Source organism: Urocampus carinirostris, chromosome 5 (assembly GCF_059441175.1).
Source record: "Urocampus carinirostris isolate Australia breed hairy pipefish chromosome 5, RoL_Ucar_1.0, whole genome shotgun sequence".
Taxonomy (NCBI): Eukaryota; Metazoa; Chordata; class Actinopteri; order Syngnathiformes; family Syngnathidae; genus Urocampus; species Urocampus carinirostris.
In genome coordinates, this window is record NC_142353.1 from 5616741 (window position 1) to 5640852 (window position 24112).

Consider the following 24112-nt stretch of genomic DNA (forward strand, 5'->3'; position numbering starts at 1 on the left):
AAGGGAAATTCACTTTTCCAGCAGCATCCCTAAGCTGAGAACAATCGAAAATAACTGAGAACAATCGAAAAATAACACGGGAGCTGCTGGAGTGGCTGCCATTCGTGACGGGCCTAACATAAAAAAAATTTAAAATAAAAATAGCGAACAAACCGAGAACGATCAATGATAGGGGGCCACCTTTACGCTTTAGTTTTGGGCATTTTGAAGGATGCTAGTTTTTGTGCATAGAAGATAATAACACAAGCTTTTGAACCAACTCTTCCTTTCAGTGCAGAAAAAATACCTGGGGCTGAAGACAAAGCTGGTTTGGGGAATTACATGAATATACTAGTTTTAGATTTGCATAATGATGACTTTCAGCTCCTAAGGAAACCATAGCTTGCAGTTTAGACCCTAGATTTTAGTGTAGAGGAAGATGATGGTAGCTTTAGGCGTAAAAAGAGATCATTCATGCGGAACAAGATGATGCTAGCCTATTTCATCTAAGACAATGTTTCAGAATAGAACAACACTAATTTTCATGTCAATACTCGCTTTATGGGCAGAACTAAGAACTTCTTAGAGGACTTTTTGTAGTATTGGTACAACAAAGAACAAGGAGCCAAAATCGGCTAACTGGTAAGAATAATACACGGAAAGTTAACAGGGGCTATTCGGGACTGATTAATGAAAGGCAGCTGCGGCCTTCACGGAAAAACGTGAGGCTGGCCAACCAAAAAGCACGCAGTGAGCAGCCTGGCTAACCGGGACCCAACAACAAAAAGCAGCAACAAACTCAAAGCTGGTCGGGAATAAACTAAGGTACACAGCTCACGCCAGGCTAGCTGGCCGGACAATACATTGTGGGTAGTGAACGAGCGCCAACATGGGAATAAAAACAGGTTAGCCCCTCGGCAGCCTGTATGCTAACAGGTAGCTATCCGGACCTAATTATACCAACCATGACACACATTGCAAGAAACACAATCACCTACCTAATAGGAGGCGAAGGCAAAAAAGGAGTGCACACTGTAAGGCGGCAGGTAGACTTACTCTACTCAGCTTTGGGAGGTCGAGGCACGCGACTCTGTCAAAACAGTCACAAGGCCCCCAGCGACAGGGTAAGCAACTTTCCAATTTCTCCAAGCAGAATTGAGCGGTATGCAATCGCTGTTCACAACAATCGCTGTTTTGTAGCATGCCTCACATGTTGTGTTAATTACATTGACTAATCGGGAAGAATCGGAGATTTTCCCGAAGCTGGATGAGAAGAATATTTTGAACATCTATCTGTCACTTGCATTATCCAACCTTACCCGTGCATTCATTCTTTCGCCAGCTATTTGGCCACATTTAGTGCAACCCCAACATCCTAGCAGATAAGGTGAGTTTTACCATCGAGGGGAATTCTCCCCTCCCAAAGTTTAACTTTGTTTGCCCCACCACCACTCTCTTTCTCTGTAGCGGTAAAATTAACACAGCACAGCGCAAATTATATGATTCAGGTTCGACGGAGGGCAGAACGGTGCTAGTTGGAGCCAAAGAATGAAAAAGAATGAAAATCGAGTTAAGAGAAGGACTATTATCATTCATTTCATTCATCTTGCACATTTTTGCCTGTCATCTATGTGTGCCAACTTTGGTTTGTTGCGTGCAGTTGCAGAATTTAGCAGTTACCAGCCTTTAAAGTGTAGTTCCTATCACTGAAATAAGCTCGTAATGATGGGAATTCTTTTTCGAGAAGCGGCTCTTTAGACTTGGCTCCCAAAACTCTTCAGATTGTTTTTGTTGCTTTTACCCATTTATTAAAAGTCATCATGTAACATTATGCACACAATTATTTTGGGTGGCCAAATGAAGCTAAAAATGAAAAAAGACAAACATAAAAGAAGAAACAACAGAAGAAAAATAAAGGCAAAAAGAGAGAAAAAGAAACAATAATGAAGACAAATAAATACAATGCTAGAAGAATCAAAAGAATTCAAGGACAAAGAAAGAAGAGAAGGAAAAAGCAGGACAAAATAATAAGTAGAGAAGACAATGCTTGAACAAAATGAAAAGCTTGGGGGAAAAGCAAAGGAAGAAAAAAGAAAAGAAAAATGAAACTGAAGAAAAAAGGAGGTTCTCTCACAATATAACCTTCACCCAGATGACTACCATGTCATTGGGCTGACATAAAAATTCCTGTTGACCCTTTGCTTCACTCAGGTTGCATGTGAGCGAAGCTTCACTGCTTTAAAATTTGTAAAACCTACGCTAAGCTCACTGTCTCAGGAATTTTTGACGGCCTGTTTGCTGATATATACTGAAAAAGAAATTCTCATGTCTATAGATCAGGGGTCTAAACCTCAATTTACTTAGGGGCCAACAAAGCTAGGGCCTGGGTAAAGTTGGGCCAGGTCAGGATTTCCACCCAAAAATCTGAGAAAAACATTACACTGTATGTGTGGCCCCTTCAAAAGGTTTATTTTTTTTCATTCCCTTCATGCTGAGGATTTTGAGTTTATCCTTGCCCTCGTGGTGTGGGATGGTGTAATAGTAGACTGTAGTCTGTAATAGTCTGTAGTTTGTACAGCCCTTTGAAACTTCTTGCCATCAAGGGTGTCACAAATAAACATGAATTGACTTGACTTGTTCTCAAATGTTTATACGGTATGTTTTAAATTCCTACTCAAAATAAAATTGACAAGTAAAAATATTAGGAATTAAAAATCAGTCAATTACTAATAAACCCATAATCTGCTAGAGCTGCACTTAAAGGGGCAGTGTGTATTATTTAGTGCTTCTCAATGTTAAAACAAATGTAAAAAAGAAAAAGAAAAGAAAAGATTGATGATTACCAAAAATGTTAGGAATTATTATATATATGCCCATTTCTTAAGTGCCCATAGGTTGATAAATATTTATTGATATAACATGAGCCTCAACTAAAGAGATATTACATATATAGTTTGCTGCTACAGGTACCTGAAAAAACCTGGGCAAAAAAAATAATAATTGTGCTTTACTTTGAGTTGTAAATTGAGGTTTTTTTTTCTTTGCATTCTTACTTGTGATTTTCAGCACTTGTTTTTGGTTGCACTACACAATATAGTGACATCTAGTCATATTGAGGCAGAGGTCATACTGAGGCGGGGGCCTCAAACTATCATCCTGACGGCCACAATTGGCCTCCATGCCACAAGTTTGAGACCCCTGCTACAGACAATGAAATTGTCATCAACAAAGTTACAGAGATCAGTGCTTTGCGTAGCAGGTGGAAAAATCATGGACTGCATTTGAATTCGATAGGCAAAGTGAACCGAACCCAGAAACTAATGTTACGCTTCAGACAACTGTATAGTTATGGATACCTCAAGTCTAAGAAGAAAAGTATAGTGTCACCTGCTTCAAAGCTGGAGAATATCAATGTAGCCTGAGTTTATACTCGCTCTAAGGTAAGAATTTTGGTTTTTGTAGCGATAGGAATAAACATTTTACATAGCTAGTGACAAGTGTTTGCCACATACAGTATACTTGGCATTTGGGAATAACCCAGTCCAAAGGAGCGAAGCACTAGCAATGTAATACCACAAATAGACGCCGGTTCCTCATTTAACTTTAACATTAAATAAAAGGCCATTTTATTCACTTCACTCAACACAATCTCTGAAAAATCTTTCTTTCTTTTTCGCTCCAAATCTTTGCAACATTGTTGCAGGCTTGTTTATATATACTGTATGCACTGCTAAAACCATGGCATTTTCATTCAAGTTAAATAGAATAAAAGAAAAAACCACCGCGGAATATTTGCGAATAAATCACATCATGGCGGCGCCCTGTTCGGCTGCGGCTGCATCGGCTTGCAACGGTTTTTTTACACGTCGGCCATAAGATCCAGTCTTCGACTCAGTTTTGATGGCGCACAAAGTCGGCTCGAACTGCAGATTAAGATACGATCGCAGTTTTTTTTTTGCTGGATATGCGATCATCCAGACATCAAGCGCTCGATGTTTATTAGGCACGTACTGCTATGTCAACAAGACCCATCGGCCTACAAAGCAGCGAAGCAGAGTGGCAAGACAGCGGCGTGACCGCCGAACGAGGACATCAAGCGCTCGGTGCTACGACCACTCGACATCAAGCGCTCGGTGCTACGACCACTCGGGAGTGTTTATTAGCCACGGACTGCTATGTCAACAAGACCCAGCGGCCTACAAAGCAGCGAAGAAGAGTGGCAAGACAGCGGCGTGACGAGGAAGCGGGCCGGGCTAACAGCTAGGCTAAAGGCTAACCCCTCTAACATCCATTTTGCTCTCCAACATTCCCTCTCTGGACAATAAACTGGACCATTTAACAACTGGAAGTGGCATCGAACCGCAAGATGACGAACTGCTGCGCTAAAATTCTGACGAAGACATGGTTAATCTTATCTATCCCGGCTGAAGTTCAAAGAACCTGTGCGGGTCAGATGTATCGACATTTCGTTCTGTATACACGTGTACACGAATGACAATAAAGTAAATCTGAATCTGAATCTTAATCTGAAATGTGTTGTGTTTAGAAGTCATTCCACTCACTCTGTCGCCTGTTTTGTAAGTTCGCTCGTGTTAGCGTCTCTAATTGTTTTCGTTACTGCAACACCAAGGTCCATTGTGGTTTGATGAGAAAGAAAACAAGAAGAAAAATAAATCAAACATGCGCTTATGACATTTAATAAACCGAATGAGTTTACATGAACAAAATATTTCCCTATGCAAGGAATAACTCTAATAACTTTCTTTATTTGATTGTTTGCAGTCCAAAAAAGCATGTTTGGGTTTCTGTTCACATGGCCTTACAAACCTTGCATACTAGGTATATTCTGATGAGATTTGATTATTCCCAGTAGATAATGATCTTGCTGTTAGCATTTAGGAATTTTCAATCAATACCATTGGATTACCTTATGTTTGCTGTTCTGTTTGTTATTGTTCGTGGTTTATCAATTTCAATTAATTTTGGCAATTTCTTCAAAAATTGTAGTCTGTTTTTTCCTGATCATGAGGAAATCTCCAACAGTGATGGAAGTGGCAGTAAAAGTAAGGCTTACATATAGTCCCTATTGTTTTGCCGCTGGGGTTTTATTACTGATGGAAATAGGGTGTGCGGTACATATTTATGATTGGAAGCATATCACTTATGAACAATGGTGGAGGTTGATGCCTATACATATTAATGTAGAAATGTTTGTTTCTAAGGAGACAGATGGACCAATGGGATCAACAAAAGCATCCGAAACATACACAATGATTAACGCACTTTTTTTTTTTAACCTAAAAGATATCTCAAATTTTGGATGGGTGTTATACACAGGTTTAAGGATACTTGTGCAATTATTGATCAGTAGAAAAATATTGCGGGCAGCACGGCGGCGCAGTGGTTAGCGCGTGTGCGGCACAGTTCTAAGGTCTTGGGAACCTCCTGTGTGGGTTCAAATCCAGCTACCGGACTTCCTGTGCGGAGTTTGTATGTTCTCCCCGTGCTTGCGTGGGTTCCCTCCGGGCACCCCGGTTTCCTCCCACATTCGAAATACATGCATATCAGGTGGATTGTCTGGTCCAAATTGTCCCTAGGTGTGAATGAGCGAGCGAGTTGTCTGTCTCTGTGTGCCCTGCGATTGGCTGGCAACCAGTTCAGGGTGTCCCCTGCCACTGCCCGATGATTGCTGCAACGGGCTCCAGCACCCCCGCGACCCTACTGAGAATAAGCGGTGCAGCTAATGAGATGAGATGAGATAATGAGAAAAATATTGCAGACTGCATTGCAAAACATTGGCTTGAATGAGAATCGTACGCAGGGCCACTGCGTTGAGAGTGCTCAATCTTAACCACTAGCCCATCAGTGATATGGAGCAAAAATGCATTTAATTTGATCTCATCATCACACCATTTCATTCATGGACTAAGACGAATGTTACAAAATGTAAAAAACAGAAAGTTGTCCTGAAAGATATAAATCAAGTGTGTTAAACATATGGCTTGAGGCTGGATCCTGCTCGTTTGATGATTTATTCTGACCTTCCATAAATTTCCAAGTAATTCAAAAAAAGAAAAGGGTTTGTAGGTGATTTCTATCAAGTTTTTTTTAATAAATTCAAACCAAAAGCACTCCGACCTCTAGAGAGCAGTGTTGAGTTTGTATAGAGTGTTGAGTTGGTTCAAATGTAAAACTAGATTTACTCAACTATTAAAACTAAACAGTTTACACATTTAATGCCAAACAAGTACATCTTTTTCTCCATTTGTTTGTGAATGAATGTGTTGTGTTTAGAAAATATTTTTGGACATCAGTAGGCTGAATGATAAAACAAAATACGAAAAAACAAAGCTAAAAATTTGCAGTTGACATTATTTTACTGATCTGAACAGAACAGAAAGTCTGGATTTGGCCCCAGAGCCAAACTGAGTTTGAAATCCCTGATATGAATAGATTCAAAAAACACAACCAGGTAAAGTTTTGTCTATCTGATGAGGAATTGGGCTTTGAAGGGCATCAAATAAATACAATGTAAATTCTATGTTGTTATTGTGTTCATAGTTAACGTTGTCAATAAATTATTTTATTCACGGCCACATTTATTCAACAATGTTTGTTGCTTACAATGCTTATTTTGAGATGAGAAAAAGTGAAAAAAAGGTTTGCCTACTTATTGTAGGGGTGCTAGTTATACACGAGTGTGTGTTATACACAAATAATTCTGGTACTTTTACTGCTTGTGATGAAGTGAATATATGTATTATACTTTGAAATATAGCAACTGATGATGAATGATGAGAGCTTTTCCTGCTTCAAAGCTTACTGACACTTCGAGGTTGATTAGAAAACATCCGAGCACGGCAATAGGGTCGGCTTAAGGTGGGCCGTCATTGCCCCTCTTCGTCATTGGCTGTGAAGACATTATTAGAGCTGTATCGAGGTCAGATCTCTCCCCTGGGGGCTCATCACCCACAGCATCTGCCAACACCTTTATCGTAACACTGACAAATTGCATCAATTGATAGAAAAACCATAAGTCAAGCACTGCTCTAATTACATTTAGACAACGATGAACTTTGAATCATCCTGTGCACTGCTGTGCTAATTACTCGCACTCCCTTCTCGATGACATAATGTGTATGTCAGGTCTGCAATTGACAGGCTGTACTTACCCAAGACCCACCGTAGGAAATGGTGCCCCTATGTCCCTTGTGGTCAGGGGTTCGTTTTGACTCCACCCGGTGACCGTGTGATTCACAAAGGACGAAAAACCTGATCTAGATGCATTTTGGGCCGTTTTTTCCCCTTGTAGCGAAATTCCTCTATTCTTTGGAGGGTTGGAAATTTCTGTGATTCGAGTGTTGGGTTACCCACGTCAGGAATCCTTCTTAGAGCTCAACATTAAGTTCATGGTAGGAGTTAGATAATTCCGTTACCTTTGACTGTGGACTGCTGAACGTTTAGAAACTAGCATGTGCTTGTAGCAGATGCCCATGGATTTGGGATTCCCTTAACTGGAGAACATTGAAATCGTGGTTTCTTGCAATTTGATTAACCTTCTTGTCAATCATATGAATTGTCATTGAAATTTGAAGTGTACTCTTGTATGACTTTACATTTTTAAATCAACATAACTTTAGGTTGATTCTAAAAGCAAAATTAGTAGATGACGGGTCAATAAACAGAAATAGAAATAAAGCAGTGTTAGCAAAACAACATTAACCATATTTAAAATTTATCATCTCACAAAAAACAAAAAAGAGTGCTCTTTTAATATAATTTGTGTTAAACATAGTCAATCGTCTTGTCCATTGTTTATTAAATTACTGCCTTTATTCAAGTGATCCGAGGGACATGCTACGCAGACCAGGAATCCAATAAGGATCTTAATTATCATAGAGCTCCACATCAAGGTGGCTGTAAGAATAGGATCATTAATCTTACCAGTCATCAAAGGTAGAACTAGTACAGTAGCTTTTCTTCCCTCTGCCTAATAGCATAGTTGCTACATGAAGCTCACCCGTGACATTAATGAGAAAAAGCGGCCGCGAGACATGATGAGGGGGATCAAAAGAAAGTACTCCCAGAGGTGTGCCGGATGACTTTATCAGGAGGGACAGCCGGGGCACGTTATAATTGTTGACGCCAACATAACTGCTTGTTTTCCTCGTCATTTCCCTGTCTTTGTTTATCAGGGGGTAACAGACGTGACCTTTGAAAGTAACACTTGCTCTCCCGGAGAGAAAGGCCAACAGTCCACTTTTCACAAAGCCTTGACGCAAGTGAGCCAAGGAGCTCTGCTACTAATTCGCAGTAAACTTCTTCTTTCGGCCGTGCTGGAAAAACTGCGGCTGCACAGAGGGGAAAATAAACGACACGTTAGTCGGATTGTTGCAAAAGCTTTTCTCACTCGGTTTATAACTGGGACTGCGTGTATGCCTCACCCCTTCCCTCCCTAATCCTTGTCAAAAATGGAGACAAGATAAGCCCTCACAGGCGGCAAATCTGTGTAGGCATAGCACTCAGGCATAACACTTAAATAAAATCGTTAACTTGAGCTACTTTTCCTCTTCTTAAAATTATTAAAATAATCTGAAATTTAGTATTTTAGATTTTATCTTTATGTCAGGTTGAGTCAACACAAAATGAGCCACAAAGAGAACATCATTTGAGTGAATAAATTTGCATATATGAATATGAGAGGCCGTTTGAGAAGTAAATAAGACTTGCTCTGGATATAACATTATACTCTCACAAATTCTCAACTCTACTCTCATACAGACACAGTCATAACTTACAAAAACACCACCATACATGCTACTGTACTCACATACAAACAACTATACTCTTTCACACTATAAAGAAAATTGCTCTAATTTATATTTATTTGGTTCAGAATATAATTTGTTGGTTACTGATTCGACCAGCAGGTGCAGCTCACAGTTTCCCCCACAAAAAAGCCTCTTGTTTTCTCCACTATAATTTATCATGAAGGAAACAGTACTTTAGACATATTGTATTTAGCTTTAAATTATTGATTTTGTAGTTCATTGATAATGATAATGATTGATCCAAAAAGGAAAATATATATATATACACAAATACGTGATGCACATGGTTATGAATCTAACGATCTGCGATTTATTTACATGGCAAGGAAAATTGAATCAAGAATAAAGAGCATTTTTAAGACAAGAAGTTGTGGTGTTAGAAAATGAGCAGGGGGAAGAAATTCTGTAGCAGGAATGAAAGTACTTCTGAGAACAAAGGGGCCCCTCGGAGGAGGGGTGTCGTAAGGCTGCACATGACCTGACAGGAAGCTGAAGAAAACCATTTTTTTCTCGTTCATGGAGGTTAACATTGCGTCTCTTCTTATCCGAACGATCGAAACGAACAGAGCCTCGTGGCCCTGAGCCTGAAGACCTCGGTCGGCCATCTGAGTCCCGGCCAGCAGTTAATCAAGAGGAGAAAGAATTGCAATGGCCCCCAGAGAGCAGTGGTAGCGTTTTAAGCAGATTTGTTAAGAAACATCGTAACAATATCAAGCATTTCCTCACCCGAAATTCAAGCACTTTCCAATCCTTAAAAACATTACAAAGTATTTTCAATGATTTCAAGCACCTGTACGAACCTTGCACATGAGAAAAATTATCTGCATTCTTTTGGCTCTTTGAAGGGTCATTTTTTGTAACAGAAAAAATAAAAACATACAATAAAATAAATATGTAATACTTAAAATCAGAAAACATTTCTTTCAATTAAGTAAGATTTGTATTCCTTTTTTTGGCAGTATTTTTCCCTAAAATATGAATACATGAAGTGGGAGCTTTTGTCCTTATGTTCTGTAATCATACAAACCTAGAGATGAATTTCTAAGTCCTGTATTAATTGAAGTTTGATTTTATTTGTTTTGATGAGTAGTAATTGCTTCCCTCTTTGTCGATTAATGATCACATCGGCTGGAAAAAATAGCAATTAAATAATGATGCATATTGTCTGTCTGTTCTGGAGTGAGCATTAGCAAGGGGTTGGAGTAAACTACATAATAAAACATTTAGAAAAAGAAAATGGTCCCTCGCAGCTGGTGAAAAAAAAACATGTAAAGAGTGGAAAAAACTAATTACTCAAAACCAGGAACAGAAATTCCTTTTTGTGAGGAGAAAGACATACAAATCCTGAGTAGGAGACTTAATGTTCATGAATATGCAATAAACATGTCACGCGGGCCTGCTTAGAGACAACAGATCTGCTATTTTAGGCTAAAGCAACACGCATCTCTAATTCAGTGTTAGAAATGGCAACACTGAGACAACTCATAAGTGTTTTGGCAAAGAGGAAACAGCTGCTCTACAAACCAATTTTACTGCACCAACACGTCCCTGCTACATAATAGAGGACTTTGTACTTCTCCTTTCACATCTTGGCCCATTGATAGTTTCATGATCCTGTGCAGAAAATGCTTTTTATGTCTGACAAGATAATCAGTGTTTGGTTTCCAGAGTGTTTTGCGAGTATCTGTTTAAATACGAGATCAAATTAAGTCATGTTCGAGCGTGTAATTCAGACGCAAACTTGATCTATGGTCTGTGCAAAAATGATTTTTATTGATGTTAGTAGATGTAAATGATATATGCTCTCTGGGATTCATAGCTAATGTGTGTCATTTAGTTGCATCTAAAATGATTCTTAATTTGAAATCTGAGTAGGTCATAACCTATCCGAGTGTTTTTCAACCAGTGTGCTGCGAGACCTTATCTATTGGGCCCAACTGGCCTAATGTATCTTCTAAAAACATGCCATTGTCAGGAATCTGTGCTTTTTTCCAGTGATTTGCCAAATACCGTAAATTATGGAGAACGAAATGCATCTGGAGCCCATCCCAGCTATCTTCGGACAGTGGGCAGAGGCACCCCGAAGTGGTTGCCAACCAGTCGCAGGGCACACAGAGACAGCCAACTCACTTGTCATTCACACCTAGGGACAATTTGGACTGGCCAAATAACATGGAATGTGGGGGGAACCCGGCGTGCCCGGAGAAAACCCATGCAGGCACGGGTAAAACATGCAAATAACACACAGACTTCGGTAGCTGGCATTGAACCCTGGACCTTCACACCTTGGGGCTGTGCGCTAACCACTGATCCGCCGCACCGCATAAACTATCGTGTTAATGTTATTTTTTATTAAAAAGAACGTATATTTTATTAAAAAGAACGTAGGTCGAACAATTATTATTTATTTTACACAGTGGAATGCCTACTTAGGTCAACCGTCATATTTGTCCGCCATGCTGTGCTCTCTGGCACTGGCCGACATTCGCACCAGATCACACCATTCCATCTAGTGGTCAAATATTACACATTGGAGCTTTAAGAACTAAACTTCTTCTTTGTACAAACTGCAATGGATTTTAATTTGGTGGCTTAATGAGACTCATTTACATTTTAAGCCCGTCGCACACCTGGCGTCAGGAATTTGGCATCAACACATCTAGCAGCGGAACACCAACTGCATATTGCCCCCACACACCTGAAGTCGTTTTCAGTTCTACTGTAAGTTGTTTATGTTTTGTCTTTTCGGATCATGTGACCATTCAAGATGGTGATTACAAGGACGAGCACATATTTACTACTGCGCCTAAAGAATACCTGAATAAGGGCTCAATCACGGAAAACATGAGCCCTATATTTCTATAGGACAGCGCCAGGTCAACCATACTGTGGAGAATAGTGCCAGATTGCAACACAAACATCTTATTTTGTGTTGTTCTCCGTGCTGGTTAGCTCGGTAATGGACCGTATTGCATTCGCTTGTTAATACTCTGTCTTCGAATATTAATCTAAACTTCAGCGACCTGACATTGACGCCAATGTTTGGGAAAGAGAAGTGTAACTTTCAATGAATAACTGCTGTTCAATATGGATGCATAAATTGAGGACTTCATTTGTAGGTGAAAAGTTTAAAATAGCGTGAGTCTGTTGTAATTATTGAATAAAGAACTGTCAAATCTCCTGCCAAATCAGCCTTTTTTGTTTATTTCTTGTCAGTACTGTCAATATTTGCGGCAAATTCGAAATTATGAATGAACATGGAAGTCGACAGAATTTGTAGCCATCCACAATGTTTCTGAAAAAACTATGCTTCCAACTGCAAAAGCTCATATTTGACCACTTAGATGGTGCTGTATTGTGTCGTGCACCCAAAAACAAGTGCTTCAATGCACAAGGAAGAATACAAACTACAGGGACTCAAAATGACCAACTTTTCATATTTTTTGCTCAGCCTTTTTGAGGTTGTGGGGTACCCATAGCAGAGAGACGGTGGCCAAATACTTCAGCTTCCTTTAGGTGATGCTCATGTTATATAAAATAAATGCAATTTTTTTGACCTGGGAATATTTTAAACAAACATTTTTGTTCATGTATTTTTACTTATAATTTAAACCAATATTATTTTTTAAAGAATATTTTTTCTAACCTGTAGAAAGCGCTAAATAATGAATACTGTCCAATTAAAGGAGTTCAGTCTTTCCGATCTGTGATGGGTTCTCATAGTATCATTCCCCCTTCCTTATCTTGTGTACGTTTGTGACTGTATTTGCATTAAAAGACAAACATTCAGAATGGGCCCTTTTAAATGCAAGCGGAGAAGCAAGAGCTATAGCACCACCTAGTGTCAGCATATTGTTAGTTTTATCTGTTTAAATACCATTACAACGAAGGATGAAATATTAATATAACTGAGAGTATTTGACCTGATACAGCAATGACAAATCGGTTTTGTAATTACGAGGGACCACAAACATGACGAACCAAGCCACCGAAGTTATGTGACAGCTCTTATCCTCCCAGGTGATTGTTTTATTGATGAAAACATAAAGGCCAGAAAATCGAAGGATAAACATCAACGAAGCGAGATGTGTGGCGCAGAACAATGCTATGCACGCATTTCATTGATCTTCCCACACTTTTGAAAACATTCCTTGATCTTCTTCATCCTGTTGTACCTTTTTTGCCTGCTGTGAGTGTGAACATTAGTCAGGTTTCATTAAAACAAAGCACTTTTGTTTGTTTCTGCTCCATCCTACATATCAATCCAGTCACTGACATATTCATATATGTGTGTTACTGAAAAAAAGTAATTAGTTACGGTTACTTATTTAAAAAGTAACTCAGTTACACCTCAATTGTCACGGTTCACGGATCCCTTAACAGGGACCAATGAGGACGCAACTCTGGACAGCCTTCTCCACTGATGACGGTCCCTGGCCTGTTTTTATACTGTGCCTTGGAGAATTATCTTGGTCACTCCTGATGATCTTTTGACGTGACCATACCACTGAAGTTTCCGTTTGCGCATAGTTGACAACAAATTTTGGAGGGTCCAATGTGTGCTCTTCTGGTTTTGTGCTCCGTTTTGTCTGTCACATGGGCTAAGTAGCGGATCCCTAGAAGTTTCCTGTAGCATCGTATCTCCAAGCCCTGGATTTCCTTTTCCAGTTTTGTTGTGAGAGTCCATGTCTTGTAATCGTAGAGAAAGACAGAAGTAACCATTGCTTGCATAAGTCTGATTTTTTATTTGACTGCTATGTTCTCGTCCCTCCAGATGGAATGGCAAGTGCGGCTTATTGAGGGGCAATGATTTCCGGTTCTGACCCCTTTCCTGATATGACAGCTCCAAGATATTTAAATTTGGTGACAGGTTCTAGCTCTCTGTGGTTGATGGGAATGTGTTTGTTTGATGTATGCATAGTCAGATCAGGAGGCTTCTCCTGCGACTGGTAACCATGGAAACCACTGCTATTTGTTTCATGTGGGGAGCAAACCCCAACCCAAAAAGACGGCCTGAAGAGAGATGGGCCAGGTGGCGGCTGTACTAGCCCAAGAAACACTTCATAAATAATCAATTAATCACTGACACTGACACAGAATTGTAGCACGATAGTTACAAATTAACCTATATACTCGCCTAGAAGCCGACCCCTGAAACTGCTTAAAATTGCCATATAAAAAAGAAGCAGAAGACATTTTTTGTTTTTTATAAAATGAATCTCATCAAATCACAATTAAAGTAAGATAATATATTCCCCGTTTTTGGCGCTAAACTTATATCTAGTACTAGTTGTGTTTTTGTTGTACTTGCATCTTGGTCATTTTGTAGTATTTCTGTAGTTGTTTTTTGCAGTCTTTCTGCAGTAGTATGTTTGTTGTATTTGGGTCCTCACCTGGGTAACCCACCGTTTGAATCACATTGTTGTATTTGAGTATGTTTGTATTTTTCCATTAGTAGTATTCTTGTAGTATTTCTCTGATGTTTTTTTTAGTATTTTATAGTATTTCCATCATACTATTTGTGTTGTACTTGTATAGTATGTCCATGGTCGAATTTCTGTAGTATTTCAATAGTAGTATTTTCAGTACTTCTTTAGTAATAATTTTGTGGTATATTTTTAATAGTATTCTTGTATTACCTTAGTAGTATTTCTGTTATCTTACTTCGGTATTGTAGGATTACTTTAGTAGTGTTTTTGAGGAATTTCTGTAGTACTATTTTTATAGTATTTCTGTATTACTATTTTGTAATTTTTCTGTAGTTGTATTTTTGTAGTATTTTCATAGCAGTACATCAGTAGTATATTTGTAGTATGTGCATAGTAGTTCGTTTTAACACTTCTTCAGTAGTAGTTTTGTAATCCATTTGTAGTAGTGTTTTTTTTTCTATCCCTTAGTATTTCTGCTCGGTGGCCTTGGGGGTAAGGCGCCCACCCCGAGACTGGGAGGTTGGTGTTCAAGCCTCAGCCGAGTCATACCTAAGACTTAAACATTGGTACCCGTTGCCTCCCTGCTTGGCGTTCAGCATTAGGGGTTGGAATTGGGGGGTTTGGTCACCTAATGACTCCCAACACCTCAGTTGGGTTGAGCGAGGGGGCTGGGAATCCCTTCCTCTGTATCAATCTCCCAAAAAGAGTCAGAAATGACTCTAGCCACCTCCCACTAGGGGGATATGGCTGCGGAATATATATATATATATATATATATATATATATATATATATATATATATATATATATCTCATCTCATCTCATTAGCCGTACCGCTTATTCTCATTAGGGTCGCGGCGGGGCTGGAGCCCATCCCAGCCATCTCCGGGCAGTGGGCAGGGGACACCCTGAACTGGTTGCCAGCCAATCGCAGGGCACACAGGGACAGACAACTCAGTCGCTCATTCACACCTATGGACAATTTGGACCGGCCAATTCACCTGAAATGCATGTTTTTGGAACGTGGGAGGAAACCGGAGTGCCCGGAGGAAACCCACACAAGCACGGGGAGAACATACAAACTCCGCACAGGAAGTCTGGAGCTGGATTTAAACCCACGACAGGTTCCCATGACATGAACTGTGCCGCACAAGCGCTATATATATATATATATATATATATATATATATATATATATATATATATATATATATATATATATATATATATATATATATATATATGATATATACATATATATACCTGTATATATATCTGTAGTATTTCCATTGTATTTCTTCAATATTTCCTTAGTAGTATTTTGTAGTATTTCCATAGTAGTCTGTTTAGTACTTCTCTAGTAGTATTTTACATAAGTTTGTCATTACACTCTATACATTTTTCATTCGGCATGCCAGATTAAATAGCCTGCCTGATTGAATATGGCCTGCAGGCCGTAGTTTGACCATCCCTGGTGTAAACCAAACTTTGGAAGCAGTGAATTTTCCACAATTCTTGTCTTGTGCAATCTTGAAAGCTTGATAGCCACGCCTCTTTCCCCATGCGCTTCCTACCATTCGCTACTGGTGATGACACACAACCTTATATGCATATAAGCTGACACCCTGTTTTGAGTATTTTACTTTATAGTTATAAATTTGACTTGGATTCAAGTATATATTATGTATTATAACAAAATATGTAGCGTCTTCATACGCTGTACTTGAGACGGCACCACTATAACTGAAATCAGTCGTATAGTGTATGGAAGTAAAAACACGTAGGGCAGGAATATTTTCCCTTTTTCCCTTTCCCTATTCATCTGTCCGGCATCAGTGAGTCATCATTGATGTGCCAAGAAGAACCATGAACTCACAACCCCTAGTTCACGCGGGCTTTAACACTTGAGCAAGGATTGGACTTGTGACTTGGACTGGTCACAGACTTTGAAACTTGAGCAAAGCTTGACCTCGTAACATGGATCGATCACAAACTTTCAAACCTGAGCGTCGACTGGACTTGTGTCATGGAACGAGAACCTTGCATGAACTGTTTAGGACAGCATTTAAATTGAATGTGAACCTTTTGTACGTGGCTAGAGCAGGTCTCCAACATGGTGCCCCTTTAGGACAGCTGAGGTGCCTGTTCTGAAAAGAGCTCACCACACCTGGGTCATTGTGATTTTTTTTAGGTTTTTTTTTTTCAGTGGTTAAATTATACTATTTAACCCTAATTCAAATAATTAACCTAGTAATAAATTAGTAAAAACATAGTACAGTAAACCTCGGATAAGTCGGACTCGCATAAGTCGGATTCTCGGATAAGTCGGACAAATTGCGTGGAACGTTTGTTCTCTAGGCTTTTCTGTAGTATTACACCTCGCATAAGTCGGATTTTATAAGTCGGATCCTCGCCTAAGTCGGATGGATTTTTCCGTACAATTGACCCTTTTTAATGGTTTTCGCCTCTGATAAGTCGGATCGGTATCAGGTCCTCACTCCTCACAGATTTTCCGGGAAGATTTTCACCCCTCCCAGATTTTCCGGGAAGATTTCTTGATGTGACGTGGCGTTCCGTGATTGGCAGAGGCTATTCATCAAACTCCTCCTCAGTGTTGAATGATAGCACTCTCAATCACAGCACGCGGTCATAGAACAAAGCCTCGTAATCATAATCCCATTGTTTCTTATTACAGTAGTGCTAGCATTCAAATTGAATTTGTGTGAATTTCTTTGGACTTCCTTGCGGTCTGTGCGGTCTACGGTGTGGCGATGGCCTCAGGTTCTAAAACCAAAGGCAGGAGTCTCAAGACTAGAACGTATGAAGAAAAGCTCGCTATCATTGAATTCCAAGAAAAGAATCAGCACATGAAGCAAAAAGACATCGCGGCGAAGTTTGGATAATAATAAATCACGTTCATGTTACAAGATATCATTGCTTGGTATTTCATTTTACATATACAAGTATGCACTTTTCTAAGAGTTAAATTTCTTCTTAGTTCGAAATTTTGCGACCTCGGATAAGTCGGATCCTCGGATAAGTCGGATGAAAATGACCGGTCCATCTGGATCCGACTTATCCGAGGTTTACTGTAATTCTATGATCAGTTGTTAGGTTGTTCGGTACCATCCGTAATCATGGTAAATGCGAACTCACGACCAAATAAGATCATCGAGTGCTGGTGGAAAACATCGAAGCGCACAGGGAGCGCAGTTGCTGTGTTTTGCGGAAACGTGGCTCACGTTTAGCATTCCGGACGCTAACGTGTAGTAGGGTGGTCCTTATTTTTCGACTTTTAAAATTTCATGCTCTGACCCCTTGAATATGTTCCAATATATACAAAACGTAATTAGGCAAAGTTTCATCAAAATCAAAGGATATTTAGAGGTTGCTCAAGGCCTCTGAAATTTTGGTATGAAAAATAAGGATTTTTCGCACATTATATCAGACCTAGTGTACAAAGTTACTGGCACAATAAATAATTGTTCAATAATAAAACTGCATAAATACATGTCAACGAAATACTTATCTGACCACACCAGTAAATCATTTTGACTGTCTTTCGGATTTCAAGGAGAACAATTGTCACAAAATGGATTGGGATTATTGTGGCATTCGTTTTGACTGGCTTTCTATTATCGATTAGTATCACAGTGCCTTAGTGGTTTCAGATATTCACCACACTGAGTTCTGATTGTCAAACGTGTCACAAAAATCAAGATGGCTTCATCGAAGAGATCAAAAAAATATCTTCTGCCTCATGAAGAGGATATAACAGGGTGTAAACTACCTTCGATTCAACAAGTTTTGGGTTATTTTTTGTATCGACACATCGAATGCAAAGAGACTATCAGAGTTGCAGCAACAGCCACTGTAGAGAAATTGACATCTTTCTGGCTCAGAGCACGGATTCCTGTTCGTCACACACAAGACATGGTGAAAAAAGTTGAGAAACTATTTGGACGTGCATGGGATCGTCTTCTAGTCCAGAAATCCAAATCTTCAAGCGATTTAAAACGCAATGGAGCTTCATCGACTCCAGTGACTTTCAGAATGCAAACAGTGATGAGTACACCAGACAGAACATCGCAGATGTTAGAGACAGCCTCAACGGTTTCATTTCTGAAACCCTTCAAGCGAACCAACCAAGAGACGACTACCGGGAGTTGCTCGAGCTTGTCCTTGTCTATCTCGGAGGCATACCTGAGCGAGAAGTGAAGTTTATGGCACCAGGGGCGATGCATCAGGCGAGATGGATGGCCAAGGTGATATATTCATTCAAGGTGTGGATGTTTCGACACCAGTTCCGACTGACTGCCCGTGAGGAAAAAGGTCTTCGTGACGTGTGTCTTTTCTATGCTAGGATATATGTTAAGGCTTGGTTCCTGTGTCCTGTGGCAGCCAGTGCTCCTCGCCATGATCTCGCTTTTCTAAAGGACCTGGTGAACTATGGGAACATCAACAAAGCCATCTCTCAAGCGACAAGCAAAACGTTTGCAACTCATCTCTGGTATCTTTCTGAAGTCCTTGTTGGCTTGTCCCTTTTTGATCCCGACGTATCGCATGAAACGAAAACTGACATCTCGAGTGCCATGAAGTCAACCCCAGGAGCGGAAGAACCAGAAGTTAAAGGCCAGGTGGATCTGAAGTGTGTCAATGACAAGAAACTCGCAGATTTTGCAACCACTAATACCATCAAGCTGCTGCAGCTTCTCGAGATCTCCACCAGCTTCTTGGATGCAGAACCGACCACATGGAATGGCCGCATTGATTATAGAGAGGCATGTGACAAGGTGAAAGCATTGTCTGTCATCAATGACCACGCAGAGCGAGGCGTCGCACTGATTCAAAACTTCAATGGTCGTCTCACCCACAATGAAGAACAATTACAGTACCTGTTACTGGTGGTTGCAGAACATCGCAAAAGGTTCCCGAATACTCAAAAACAGACCATCGTGAAACAGAAATGAACACTTTGTGAACATACACAACATTTGATGATAGGCTATGTTACAATGATAAACTTAATGATTCGTTGAGGTAATTGCTGAACTGAGAGCAAACGCATTGTTTTTCCAAAGACAATCGGCCTGTTTTATGTGAACTCTGAACTGGTGATTTGGAAATTATTATTCGACTATTACTCGGTAGACTGTTTGGTGTTGGCTTGGTTCTATTTTCACTCATCATATTGTTTTTGTACTGTATGCACATCAAACTGTAAGATTTGTTTTCACGCTGTTTTGCATAATGCACATGATCTGTGTTGGTGAAGTTGCAAATTTAGTTCATTTTCATCTCATTTCATCTCATTAGCCATACCGCTTATCCTCATTAGGGTCGCGGGGGGACTGGAGCCCATCCCAGCCATCTCCGGGCAGTGGGCAGGGGACACCCTGAACTGGTTGCCAGCCAATCGCAGGGCACACAGGGACAGACAATTCATTCGCTCATTCACACCTAGGGACAATTTGGACCGGCCAATTCACCTGAAATGCATGTTTTTGGAACGTGGGAGGAAACCGGAGTGCCCGGAGGAAACCCACGCAAGCACGGGGAGAACATACAAACTCCGCACAGGAAGTCTGGAGCTGGATTTGAACCCACGACAGGTTCCCATGACATGAACTGTGCCGCACAAGTGCTAACCACTGCGCCGCCGTGCTGCCTTAGTTCATTTTATTGACGCCCAAATTTGGATGTTATTTGGAAATGCCGATCACGCACAGTGAATGAAACCTCGAAAGGGTGGTGGCTGTTGAGGTAAAAATAAATACAATATTGTTATATTTACTTGTAACTTTTCTTGTATTACAATTATAAGCAATGGACTGAAATTGGATGTTCTAAAACGCCGTACACATAGGGTTAAGATTTCCGTTTTTTCTCGAAAATTGCCAAAATTTTACCATTTTGGGAAAATTCAAAGTCGTTGAGCTACCTCTAAATATTATCCAAATTGTTCAAATTTGCACACAGTGTGTTTTTATCAATATAAGAACATATGCGGGGGGTCAGAGCCCAATATTTCCCCCAAAAAAATTTCGACCCCCGTTAAGGACCACCCTAACGTGTAGCCACCCGGAGCTACCCGGAGCAATCCGGCTTCAACGCCGCTAAACAGAGACACGAAAGCCGGGGAGAATCGGAGAGGAGGCGGACTTGCTAACACGAGGTGGTGTATCCCTGGATTTTCACAAAGAAAAGTTTTCCAGCTGCCGCAGGGATGTCGAATTTTTGGACTGGCGTGACGTCATCCACTTCGCTACAAGCACCCCTAGGGCATCATGTTCATCTGTTAATAAACAACAGGGTAGACTGCTGGAAGTGTGAATTTCCCTACGGGGATGAATAAAGTATCTATCTATCTATCTATCTATCTATCTATCTTAGAAATGCATATCAAACTAGGTGCCCTTTGCACTAATTTGTAACAACATGTAGCTCTCATCTTGAAAATGGTTGGAGACCCTTGGGCTAGAAGGGAGTTGGAATGATCAGTCCACCAAATTTTAAGATGTTTTGTTACAGATGACTGGTGTTGATGAAATTGTTATGTAACCACCTGGTGTTAATCAAAATGTTATATAACCATGACATAATTAAAGGGTAAATACCTGGGTTTTTAATAGAGATCTGGGCTCCGATCAAGCCAACTGCTTGCCACAATTTGCCTCCAGCCTTTTGTGTGGGTCTTGAGGAGCAACCCTTTCACTTGATGTTGCTGGCGTGTCAAGGTTTATATAAGACAACATGAGAGATGCAGTAGTTTACAGCACTCAGAGGACATTGCAGATACATAATTTTCATTCAAGGAGTGGCGGAATAACGCAGTAACGCACCATGTAGTCAAAACAGTAGAGTTATAAAATGTATGAAAAAGGCGATACTGGTTTCCTAAAGGAATAATTGTGATGCAGCAACGCATTCGTTTTTAAACACGTTAGTCCCAACATTCTCTGCGATAGTTAGTATGATATTAATATTAACATAGTATTGTTCTGCCGACTCTGAGTCCTGTTTTGTAATTTTTAGGTCAACTCGTCAGAGTGAGGACGATGATGACGAGGACAGACGAGGACGAGGCTGCACCCTGCAGTACCAGCACGCCATGGTCAGGGTCCTGACTCAATTTGTTGCCGAATCTGTCGATCCTCAAAGCCAGACAAGCTACCTTTTGGGCACGGATTGGCAAGTGGACATAACAGAGCTGGTGTGGGACTTTCTCAAGGTGGAGAACCCTCAGACTGCAAAGCTGCTGGACAGACGGATACTTATTGGACGCAGTGTTGGAATGACTACTATCCAGGTAGGTTTTATAAGACTGGATAATAAATGTACAAGTCGGGATTTTTTTATTTTCTAAACTAATAATAGAAAACGGCCATTGGCAGGTTTTCCAGGTTTAAAATAGCTTTCAAGATCCCTATTTGTGCTTTTGTCCATTGTAGAATCCAGATTTTTTATTTTAAGCAATGACTTCCTCGGTCAACCGTTACCAATATGACACTTCATACTTTTGTGGTGTGCCTTATGGCTGGGTTTGGGCACCTTTTTGACCCAAAGATCTATATATATATATATATATATCCATTATCCATCCATTATCTGCATCGCTTATCCTCAGTAGGGTTGCGAGGGTGCTGGAGCCCACCCCAGCTGTCTTCCAGCAGTGGGCAGGGGACCCCCTAAACTTGTTGCCAGCCAGTGCCCGGAAGAAACCCACATGTTCTCACCGTGCTTATGTGGGTTTCTTCCGGGCACTCCGGTTTCCTTCCACACTCCGAAAACATGCATGTCAGGTTAATTGGCTGGTCCAAATCGTCCCTAGGTGTGAATGATACATATATATATATGTATAATATATATATATATATATATATATATATATATATATATATATATATATATATATATATATATATATATATATATATATATATATATATATATATATATATATATATATATATATATACATACATACATACACAAGACCCTTTGTGAATCAGAATTGTCTTGGCTTCTGGACCCCTGCCTTATCGTGTGGAAAACATACCTGTCAACCTGTACGGTTTTGCCGTACAAAGTACGTTTTTTATGCATTTTAAGACAAGTACGACGTACAAAAATATGTACGGAAAAACGCAAATTTGTCAATGATCGGTACCATCCGGTATACACCGACTATCACGAAACGGCAAATCAATCAAGTCAAAGGAGTTTGCCGCGGAAGCCTCTATTCCGGTATCGTTTTTTTTTGTTGCAAACGAACCGAGCGGTTTGATGCAACTGTGCGCATGTGATTGCCGCCTGGGGATTTCCCATCAATAATCATTCCGAAAAATATATATATATATGGTGTACGATTATTTTGTATTTTGTACGGGAAAATACGACAGTTTGTACGGGCATGGAGCCGTGGAGGTTGACAAGAAAGGGAAAATCAGATTATCATGTGTCAAAATCCATCAATATTAAATATATGTTTTGCTCTAGCGTAAAAAAAAAGCAAAAATTCATTTTAGGTGGGTTATAGTAATGTTACTTTTTTAATCCTATTGTAAAAAAAGATGAAGATGTATTTTTCTTTTCCATGAAACAGCGACAGTTCGTGAATGACTTGACGCAAAGGGATTGCCCGCGTCACACACCTCAAACATCCTTTCATGTAAATATGCATGGAAGAAATAAAGGTTACACTTTAGTCAGGCAACATTTATCACAAACAAAGTGTGACTGCTTACCTCTGATTTGAGGTTAAAGTGTGTCTCCTCTCTGGATTAGCAGTGTGAATCAAAGAAATTGATTCCTACCTGCAGGAGGTTTTGAAGCTTGGACGACAGCCAGCCAGTTGTTGTCTCTGATCTGCGCAGCTTGAGTAAACGAATGGAATAAGAAGTAGTTTTTGGGTATCATTTTGGATTTTGCCTGAGCCTTTCATGTGAGATGAAACACTCGCACAGACGTTTTCTTAAATCACCTAACTCGCACTAATCTGCTGTTTTCAAAACCGAGATATTTTCGTATGTTGCCTTCTGTTGCCGGAATCACTTGACAATCAAACGCTCTCCTTTTCCTGTTTAGTATTCCGTCCTATGGGTAATGCGCACCTAAATTGGCCAGAAATTGGCCCCACTAAATAAAACTGGATGTAGTGTTGGAGGCAGTCAGAAAAAAATAAAAATTAGATCAAGGAAAAGAAATAATAAAATAAGGTAAACATAAAGCAAGAAAAATAGGTAAAAAGCTGTCGAAAAAAGAAACAAAAGAATAAAAGAAAATGAACAAGAAAAAAGCAAGAATCATTAAAAGAAAAAGGAAGAACAAAGATAAAATAAAATGAAAAGGAATAAAGGATTAAAAAAAAAAAAGTTCGGGGGGTCTCTTTGTTATGTATATTGCTAATAATAATGTAATATTCTGCACAAAATAATTTAATACATTTTTTAAAATCCATTATTCGACTAAATTATGATAACATTTATTTTTTCACTCTGCCGTGAACTTTTAACTCATTTAAACTTTTTTTTATACTAGGCAACTTTAGACTGGAATGCAGGGCATGACACATTAAAATGTCTATTGAAAATCTTGACTTCTCAAGCACAACAAATATATTACAAAATACAAGAGTAAATCATACATTAAAAAAGTTATCAAACACATCCCTGATAAACACTGGAAACAATGTTGTGCACATAAAAAGGGGTAATAGTAGTTGTGCCCTTCGTGCTTTTGATATGTCCTCCCTGAGAATCATGTCTGGCAACAACCCTTTATTACTCCGAGGATTATGCATCAATTTTGGACATTCATTTTGGTTTGTGCAAAAAATGAATGTAGCCTTTCCCAGTGGTAAATTGTAATGGG

At 39.7% G+C, this 24112-nt stretch overlaps 2 protein-coding genes across 2 annotated transcripts in view; both read left to right on the top strand.

The window, feature by feature from the left end:
* Positions 1–24112, top strand: part of LOC148365053 (transmembrane protein 132C) — a 323103-nt gene that overhangs the window by 285310 nt on the left and 13681 nt on the right. Inside the window, exon 9 of the mRNA XM_088335454.1 lies at positions 21275–21548. Within this exon, the coding sequence (XP_088191580.1) occupies positions 21275–21548 (274 nt within the window). The remainder of the gene's footprint in view (positions 1–21274; positions 21549–24112) is intronic.
* On the top strand, positions 18208–19399 carry LOC148365057 (uncharacterized). Its single transcript, XM_088334960.1, has one exon. The coding sequence runs from the start codon at positions 18208–18210 to the stop codon at positions 19207–19209; it is 1002 nt and encodes a 333-aa protein (XP_088191086.1). The 3' UTR covers positions 19210–19399.